The sequence below is a fragment of the Xyrauchen texanus genome, chromosome 1 (assembly GCF_025860055.1).
Source record: "Xyrauchen texanus isolate HMW12.3.18 chromosome 1, RBS_HiC_50CHRs, whole genome shotgun sequence".
Classification (NCBI taxonomy): Eukaryota; Metazoa; Chordata; class Actinopteri; order Cypriniformes; family Catostomidae; genus Xyrauchen; species Xyrauchen texanus.
Window position 1 is genome coordinate 45,481,308 of NC_068276.1, and position 10,322 is coordinate 45,491,629.

Genomic DNA, 10,322 nt, shown 5'->3' on the forward strand with positions numbered 1-10,322 from the left:
ATAATCTGATCTGTTCATATCCAAATAATGCTTAGGTGGAAGCTTTGTTTATGTTTGAAATAACTCAGACAAGGTCAGCTGTGTGTTGTTGGTTTGTGCACATCTCTAGCTGATTTCTTGGACACCAAGAAATGACAAAACCAACATGTACATGTGAAGAGAGCTGATGAAAGGCCAGGCTGGAATGCTGGGAAGTGGTGTAAACCGTATGTGTCTGAGAGGGAGAGTGTAATATGTATAATAAAATGTTTGCTTAGAAGAATGGCATGGACCTGTGAGTTGTAACCAATGAAAAGTTGTTCACATTTGTATATTAAGTCTTACAACAGAGTGATACTCTTTGAGAAGCCTCAATGGAATTACATATGTTTGGACAAATAGAAAAGTATCTAAGAAAACTAATTTGAAAATTCACTGTTTAGCTCTTAGAATCTCTTATTTCTTCCCACAATTAAATACTGGTAAAATTCAGTGTCAGGTTTTCCTGAAATTATTTTAAATTGAGTAAAGGAATAGCCCACTTGTCTCACATACTGAATGTAAAATTCTGACATCCTTAATTTCAAATGCAAGAGGAAGTACACATTTAACTTGTTTATTAACAATATTGGTAACAACAATTTTTCTCAAAACATAAAAATATGCCTACTCAATTGTACATTTCTATTTGAACTTGGTTGTTTACAAAGACTAAAATGAAAATGTATGCAAATTATGAAAAGGAAGGACTGTAGTGCAAAAGTCAATTCAATTCATTAGAGTAAATCTACCATATACTGTTTGAGTTTACTATATGGTTAAGTGCAGTTTCTGTGTAATCCATGTATATAAATGTACTTCAGACAGTAAGGAATGGTGCATCCAATGTTTGTAGAATTATGCTGCTTTATACATAAAAAAAAAAAAAAAGTTGGTATATTTGATTTGAACTATTACCCACTTTCTTAAAACTTGAACTTTTGCATTATGTATCAGTGCTGTACAAGTGCTAGAATGTAACAAAATGTCAACTAATGGACATCCATAAGTGGGCTATATTTAAGACAGGTTAAAACCTTCTCAGAAAGGTTTAGATTACCTTATTGACAGTAAAAGATGTTACTCAGTTTCATGGAATATTCCATTAGGAGATGCATTTTGAAATACAGCAATGGTTAGTGATTGTGAGACTAACCATTTTTGGGAAGTATTTAAGTATTAAATAAGTCTTGCATTTGCTTTCACATTTATGCTGCTTTAAAATTTGTAATATTCTTCAACATTTACTTACATGATGGTTTTATAATAGCATCAACTCCGTAGCATTAAAAATGACTATAACATGTTATGACAACATTATTATTGATACAATTCAGACAGCTGGATGCAAAAATACCATAATGTAGTCCTATAATAATAATAATATATAATTATTTTAACATTGTGCCAAAAGCTTACAAAATTTGATCACTTCATTTGTTGTCATTTATGAAAAGTACCTCAAGATCCTGCCATCAATTAAATAAAATACTGAGAAATACAAATTAAGCATGTATAAAACAAAATATCACCATTCTACAACCCACACAATACTCACTCACTAAACCCAGTGCGGAGCCCTAATCATCACAGCCCAGTAGCTCCATTCGTAGAGTAATCCGCTCATGCCACTCCCAAGGCAGAAACCGTACAAATCGAGCAAAGAAGGATGACTCAAACAAGTTCTTTTTGTGTGTGTTGTTGTCAATGTTTCCTTGGAAAATCTGCAGAAAAATCAGATCAATTAGTCAAATTAAGTGAACATTAATGATTGTAAGATCCATCAGATATATGTTGCAATAACAGAAAGAATGAAAATTATTCTTAAAGCTTGGCTAGAAGCTTGAGAACTTTAATTTCCTCTGAGAAAACACAATCAAATATTGAGAGCTGAGAGTGTGACTGTAAGCTTTGCTGTATCTAATAAAGAAATACTTTTGCTTGACAATGACATTGTGTGCTACTGCATCCTACATAATGGATTAATAGAACACAAAGTGTTACTGGGGCTGGTGGGAACTCCACAGCACCCTTTATTATATAAATAAAAAAACAACATTAAACTATGCACTTTAACCTTAGAAATTAATTCAAAAGTTATTTTTAAAATAGAGATGATACCGCTGTAACCTTATCTGTTCTCGTTATTTGATCCTTCACAATGCTCCATGACTGTCCATCATCACTATATGCAATCTTATAGGCTGACACAAACTGCACAACTCCAAAGTCTTTTGCTCCCTGAGTGATGATGCCAGTGATCCTTTTAGGTTTCTCCAAATCCAGCTTTAAAGAGAAATACATTAAACATCAGAAACCAACTTCAAATTGCAGTCATCAATTACCTGTAAAATAATTTATGTGAAATCTATAAATAATCAGTTTTAGTTAGTTATTTAGATAACTAACTAGTTATTAAGATAACTAAATTAATTTGTTAATTATTAGCTAGTTTCAGTTAGCTATAAACCCTTCACTTTGCATAAAATCTCACTTTAAATTTACTCAAATGTGTAAAAATTAATAATCACATTCTTTTAAATAAGCAGGATGGAAATGCAGACTTGTGTAAAATATACATGAAAACTCAAATATTAAATTTATTCAAAAGAGTAATGAGTCTGACCTGGAGCCACTCTGAGCGGTTGTTGCTAGCTGCTGCCCAAGCGTTAGTCTTGCCTTGTTTGTCCAAGCGAGCATAGTGGGGGTGCCAGGTAAAGGCATCTATACCCCAGGTACGGTAAGCACTAGATGCTGAAAGCTGCCCGTCAGAGATTAGACGGGACTTCATGCCCAGTGGATCATTGCAACCAATTGCGCTGGAGTGCACTGTCATGTTAGGACAAATGAGAATGCTAAATTGCCAAGAATGAGAAAAAAAAATAAATTCTCATTTTAAATGAATTTTTTTTTTATCTGAAATTATGATTCTGGAACTGTCAGGAAGACATTTCTATTAATTGTCATCAAGACTTAACTGACAAGCTGACAATATTTTTTGGTTTTGTTTTGTAGTGAATAGAATATGTTAAGTAAAGAAAAACTCAAAATAGTCATTTATTGTTAGAATTGCAATTACCATTTAGCTCACAGCCCACAAGTTCCATCCGGAGAGTACATGCTTTACGGCACACCACAGGAATGATGCGAATATACTGGGCCACAATGGGAGGGTCAAACATGTTTGTCTTGATTCCATCATTATCTGTATTTCCCACAAACACCTGAAAATTTGTGTCAGAGGTGTAATTAGTAACTTTAAGCACCTAAAGAAGGCTTATTTAGGCAATGAATTGATAATATGCACATTGTTTTTTACACTGTCTTTTCTCTGGCCATCCGCTCTGTATATTGTGTAGATTTTGCCATCGAAGCTAGATGCCACCTTAAAAGCTTTGACAAACTCTGCAGTCCCCATGCGACTGGCTCCTTGGGTGAAGATTCCAGTGAGACGCATCTTCTTCCACATATCAATCTAAAATGAGAAATAAAGGGCAGGAAGTGTGAACATCTTTTCAAATACCCTGATTAGGGCTGCACAATTAATAAAAATAAAAAGTAAGTGCTGTTTGCTTCAAAGTTTATTTGGGCTGCTTTGTCCTGTGCAGTATGACCTTTACACAACAAACATGATTTCTAGGTGCAATTAAATTGTTTATTCTAAACAATGGATTTCTGTGAAGCCATTAACACCTGGGGCAAACATTCATCAGTGAATCACTTCTCGTTATATAATCCCCTTTGGTGTAAAAAGGTCTTATAGGTGCACTCAGTTATTTTTCCAGTCCTGAACAGCACTGTGGCAGCAGTGGAGTTATTCAGGTTACTGGGCTCTACCATCTCACAGGACCTGAAGTGAGACACTAACATAGACTCCATTGTGAAGAAGGCCCAGCAGAGGTTGTACTTCCTTCGCCAGCGGAGGAAGTTCAACCTGCCACAGGAGCGCTGACACAATTTTACTCTGCCGTCATTGAGTCTGTCCTGTGTACATCTATAACTGCCTGGTTTGGTTCAGCTACCAAATCAGACAGAAGAAAAATACAACGGACAGTCAAGACTGCTGAGAGGATTATTGGTGCCCCTCTGCCCACCCTCCAAGATCTGTAAGTCTCCAGAGTGAGGAAAAGTTCAGGTAGAATCACTCTGGACCCCACATACAGAGCACTGAGTGCCAGGACATCCAGGCACAAGAACAGTTTTTACCCTCAGGCCATTTTCCTCATGAACAATTAAACTGCCTCAGGACTCCCCAATAGTGCAATAATGTAAATACGTATCTCATGTACATATGTAAATTCACATATTTAATTAAATAACTGTTCACACCCCTACCTTGCACATGTACATATGTCATTTTGTTATATGTCCTATTATTTGTATGTCTATTTATACTCTTACCTTGTTTTATATTCTGTGTCTCACTGTAATGTTCTGTGTGCGCCTGTTTCTCCTATCATGCAAAAAATAAAATCTTTGTGTATGTGAGCACATGGCCATAAAACTCATTCTAATTCTGATGATAATAATAATAATAATAATAATAATAATAATAATAATGATGAATAGTGGGCTGAGACAGTATCACAAAGAGAACAAAAACGGGTACAAATTGTACATAGGTACAATGTAAATACAACGAAGACTGTTTTAACTTCACCACTTATTTAATAACTTGTTGGTTTGTGGCTGAAGTGAAAAAGGTCTGCGTTTGGTTCATCTTAAGAGGACTCAAGTGTGAACCTTCAAAGAGTGGCCATTAAAAAACAAATTAAGAACATGGGCATATGGTCAAAAGAAAATCACTTACTATTTTGGTTTATTATATCAGTTCAAATTGCAATAGCAATATGACTTTTTGCCAAAATCGTGCAGCCCTAACCCAGAAGTAAAAAAAATTGAAATATTTAGTAGCATGCTACAAATTAAAATCACAGCATCAAGAATCACAACAGATAACACCCAGGCCCATGATATAAAAAAATGCAGTCAGTGGACTATTTGGCTAACCTCAATCCAGGGGTTCTTGTCTTGGGGTGCAGAGCTCCAGGCATTGACAATGCCCTGGTTGTTAAGGCGGGCAAGCTCAGGTCCCCAGTGCTGAAGCCCTAGAATGCCAGAGTGCACAGAGGAGGCAGAGATCTGGGACTCGCCAATTCCCCCTTCCTCCATTCCCAATAGAGATGTACAGCCTGCACCATAAACAAAGCAGAAGATGGTCAGACTGCCACGTAATAAGATATGCTATAATATTGTTTCTCAACTCCACTTACTACACATTTTAGATGTCTTACTAATTAACACACCTGATTAAACTCATCAGCTAGTTATTAGAGGCTCCAAGACCTAAATTGGGTGTGTTATATAAGGGAGACATCTAAAATGTGCTGTGATGTGGGTCCCCAGGACTGGAGTTGAGAAACACTGGGCACTGGGCTATAAGGCCTTGTAGTCCGTTTTATATTCTCCTCCTTAAAGGTATTTAAAAGTATTTAAAAAATAAATAAATGTTCACTCACATGAGATCATATCATGTCTCGAGTCATATCAGTAATCTTATTAAAGCTGTTATTCTACATGTAGAGGGTCCCCTCATAGGCAGAGATCAAATGACCAGATGAATACTCACTTCATCTTGGTGGCCCCATATTATTGGACATTTTCATTCAATTAATAAATCATGCCTGGCTGTGAATAATGCATAAATTCAATGGCATCAAAGTTACTGTGTTACATGATGCAGCATCCAGGCCACTAGAAGTCAGTATAAGTCAAAGATGAGTGTGAGCAAAATCTAAACAAAATATTACCAAGTGCACCTTTAATGTTACATTGCATATTTCCAACTAATTTATTACAGGCCTTAACCAACTATGGTTGGCAACTTACAGAACCAATGAAAAAGGTCTTTGCAAGTTGCTTTTGCTATTTGGATGCAGGTGACTTAGGGGGGGAGGGACATTCTCTGTCTAGAAACAATTTTATTGTACCAACATTTAAATACGCCCATGATTGCAAGATGAGTCATCAATATTTTGTTATACATTTATGTTATATATAAATATTATCTGTTTTCCCAGAAGAGAAAACTGTAAATTTAAAGACAAATATCTGCTAAACGTTTATTAATTTTGTCAAATGCATGGTACACTAGCATATAGATGACCTCAATACTGACATCGACCAAAGCCACGAAACTTGAATTCTGATTTCATGGGGTAAAGGTACATTCAAATTTGTAATCAGCTACAAGGCACCCTTGGAATAAACAGAATTAAGTATGATGCTAAAACACAGACTATGACATTCAAGAATAAACAGAGGCAACATCAAACGTGCAAGGTAGATATTGGATAGTTAAAACAGATACTCCCCCGCGACCCTGTACACAGGATAAGCGGTTGACGATGGATGGAAAACAGATACTCACGCAGCTGGCATTGCTTTCCAACATATGGAGAAGGGCACTGGCAGTTGTACTCTCCATCCAGATCACGGCATAGGCCTCCATTTTTACAAGGCTGGTTTGCACAGTCATTCACATCTATGTAACACCACCAAAGATAATACAGAAATATCAAGTATGACTATAATGCACGTATAATGTGAGGCAAGTTGGACATGCCGTAATCCGTGGACAAAGCATGCTTCCAAATAAACATGTTGTTGGTCTACAAACACTGTTGATGTCTTTGAACAACAAGCTCAATACTCTGCAAAAGAGGAGTTAAGGTGCGTGCGTGTGTGTGTGTGTGCGTGTGTGTGTGTGTGTGTGCGCGTTTGGTAATAGTACAGTGCTCATGCAGGTGTCTGCAGGTTCTCTGACTTTCTGGGACAAAATTATGTGTTGCAGATGGCGTGATAGTTAAAATCCTGCAGACAGCAACTGCTGCAAAATTGGCAAAAGTAAACAAAAGATGCTGAATTGAACGAAAGGAACAACATTACATATTGCTATGCAAACTGTTAAGAGGATTGAACACAGAAAACATTATTCAACTCTAGGCCAGCACAAGCACACAATCAGTACAGTAAACAAACACATGCATGCGTGCACATAAACAAACACATCTGTGCACATGTGCACAGTCAACCAGACAAGGTTTTATCAATCTAGGTCAGACTTGTTTCTGAAGACGCATCTTGAGAGCTCAGTCATATATTATTTTTGTGAGCCATTACTGAAGTACTATCAATCACTTATAATATAACAGTAGAACTCCAGAAGAAAGATATAATTTACAAAGTAACATTTTATAATAGTCTGTATTTACTGGGTATGTGGCAAATAATTGAAATAAAAAAAACATACAAGACATGCAAGAAATGGATTTAGTTTAGTTGTACTAGCTTTTCCAAAGCTTTAATGGGTGTTTAAATCTGGCCAGTACATTAAATGTTTTAGAGTCCACTAAATGCTAATAAGCTGGACTGCACTTCTTAAGTATAAAACCTCTTTGGCTTGATTATGGCTTGCCAAATTGCACTGAAGCTGCCTCTGTGGAAACTGTTCCTGGCTGTATTTGGTGTTGGAAGGCCTTTAGAGTCTTAATGCCTGTAAAACCAGCTTTTCTGACTGTGCATTTTAACCATTTGATGCATGAATTATTAAATCACAAATGGAAAAAATCATACTGTAATGTTTCATATAACTTTTATAATAATATAATCACTGAAAATAAAATAATTATCTGTCCTGTCCACTGCTGTAAAAGATAGCGGTAGATACAATTCTAGAGATAGTTGGTGCATCACCGCTTTCGTCTACTATTTTGAACTTGTTGTGAAACACAACTTTTAAAGAGGACAGTCATATAGACTTATGAGCAAGGTTCAAATGTAATTATTCTATGGTGATTTGGATATAACATCCCATCCTGAATGGTTAAAAGTGGCTTTTAAACTTCTGTCCACTGTGCTGGATGTCATGCATCAAAAGGGTTAACATTATAAAGGGAGAAGGACTTGTATGGAGTGGAAAATCTGAACAAATCCTATTTAAAACTCACTATGGTTACAACTCTCTCTCTCTAACCACTACTGACTGCTCACAATCCTGGGTGTGTCTGCTGTTTACAGCAGTGCCATTGTACTTAAGTACATTTCTATGCTTGAGCCTAATGAAACTATTACAGCAGAGAAGACCCAGCATGCTATGGAACTGCAGCCACAAGAATATTCATCATGTAGGAGAAAAGAACATGAATTACCCATCAATTGGAGTCACAGATTATAGTATTGCATAACGGGACATTAATGCAATTTAGAAGACTTACAATTCTTTTTTAAATATTAAATGAGCATTCTGCTAAACCAAAGATAAATGTAGCACTGGAGTGATTTTTCTAATCTAAAATAAGTAGACCAAAACTTACTGATCTGGCAGTGTGCACCCTCGAACCCAGGTTGGCATTTGCACACATACTCATTAAAAACATCTCCTCTTCTAAAGTTAGTGTTCATCTCACATGTGCCATCATTTTTACATGGGTCTGGGCTACAAGGACCTGAAGCAGAAAACAGGTACTGTATAAGTTCTGATGTGAGTCTCAGAATATAGACAGAAGTAAAAGGGGGAGAACAAGTATTAACAACACATAAGGAATATTTCTGACCACTCTCTGTGGCATTGCAGGTATCTCCAGCAAATCCCTCAGCACAGATGCAGATGAAAGGATCTTCTCCGATGCCAGTCACACACGTCCCTCCATTATGACACAAGTTCACCTTGCAGTAATCTCCTATGGAGGCACACATAAGCATGGAATGGAATTAGCTCTTATTTTATCATTCGGGAAGGGACTGAGTGGTCCTGCATATTAAGCTGTGTGAGATAAATAGAAGAAAAAAAACAGAAGGATTGCTTTTCAAGCCTCTGAACAGGATCAGGAGAGTACAAAAGATAAGTGATGTGAGCAGCATAGCCAATGTTGATGTAAAGCTTTCAAATGCTGATGGACATTTCAAGTGTAGGACAAGAGGTTTAATATTTCTAGAAAAGTTAAGATGGAAAAGAGCTGAATAACTCTTGTTGTATGAGTGCAACACAAGGAAATGTTTATGAAGCCATAACAATACTTTGCAGTAAAACAGTAGCCTAATTTAATGCTGATTATGTTCTGTTTTAGAAAGCATCATCAACATTCATTGCAGATCATTCTAGCTGACCAGTGTGTTAGCATTTAAAGGTATGAACAGAATACAAGAACATGGAACACTCTTAGACACACGTTTCAAATGTAAGAGACAAGTTACACAACAACAACAACAACAACAACAACAACATGCCTGCTGAGAAGCTGGGAGATTTGTGCCATGTTTACCCTCTGAGCTCATTAAGATTACACATGGAGGCTAGGCCAGTTCCTCTTGGAATACTTCTCACCAAGAAATCTAAATTATTGGCTACTTGCATTACTAGCACTTTTTATATAACTATGCACAGGTTTACATCCCAGTCCCTTTTATCTGTGAGTCAGATTATCCGAAGTAGTGTAAATCTCTTTCCATCTCACTGCAGTGGATTTGTGCTGTCCCCACAATAGACAAGATATCTCTTTGGGCAGTTTACACTTATTAAGGTCCACTATCCGTTTAATTATATTAATTGCATTTAACTGAATTATTTGAATAAATAAATAAATAAGACAAACTGAAATGGTTATCAATATGTTAATTTAATGTGATGAGACCATGTTACCATTTTAAAACTGAGTCAAGTCCCCAAAATATGGCCAGTGTGACACTATTTTAGAGAAGTATATACATCATGTACTAAGATGGTCTGAGGGCAAAAGACACATTGCATAAAATCTTAACATGAGAAATGTTCATTAACCACATATACACAAACTCATTTCCACAATTACATGCATTCAAAGTTTGCTAGACATATCTTTTGCCTTCTATTTTCTGTATTATCTGCCACTAATATAACAAAGATAAGAAGGTGCTTATAGCTACTGCCAAAAGAAAGAAAAAACTGAATACGATTAATAAAAAGACATTGAAAATTAGCTTTTTAAATTTAAGATTATTACTCACCATTCACAGTACAGATTAAGCAAATGATTAAACCGACGAAAACTATTTTATAGGAACAAGAGAGACTTGGAGTATTCATACTGGAACTGTAATGATTCTCAAGTCAGGACTCAGGGAGCGTTTTCTTTACCGCTAGCTCTACAGACGTCATCATTCTCAAACGTGGAGCAGCGAGACGCGCTCAAGCACCGGGGGCGCGCACCCTTCACGTGCACGGCTCAGCTATTTCAGTAACTGCTGTAATGATGTAATGTCTATCA

The 10,322-nt window shown here is 36.4% G+C and overlaps 1 protein-coding gene across 2 annotated transcripts; it reads right to left on the reverse strand.

Annotated features, from left to right (window-relative positions):
- LOC127661443 (lactadherin-like) lies at positions 1 to 10,250 on the reverse strand. 2 transcript variants are annotated; one of them, XM_052152206.1, is made up of 10 exons: positions 10,063 to 10,250; positions 8,634 to 8,759; positions 8,394 to 8,525; positions 6,449 to 6,562; positions 5,029 to 5,210; positions 3,326 to 3,493; positions 3,098 to 3,242; positions 2,645 to 2,847; positions 2,149 to 2,304; positions 1 to 1,742 (listed from the first exon to the last, which is right to left on the reverse strand). In XM_052152206.1, exons 1-10 carry the CDS (start codon positions 10,139 to 10,141, stop codon positions 1,599 to 1,601), a joined length of 1,449 nt encoding a protein of 482 aa, XP_052008166.1. In that variant the 5' UTR covers positions 10,142 to 10,250; the 3' UTR covers positions 1 to 1,598. The 2 variants fall into 2 exon arrangements, with proteins under 2 accessions (XP_052008166.1, XP_052008223.1); XM_052152263.1 differs by having other exon boundaries at positions 3 to 1,742; positions 3,338 to 3,493; positions 10,063 to 10,248.
- Positions 10,251 to 10,322: the final 72 nt, after the last annotated feature.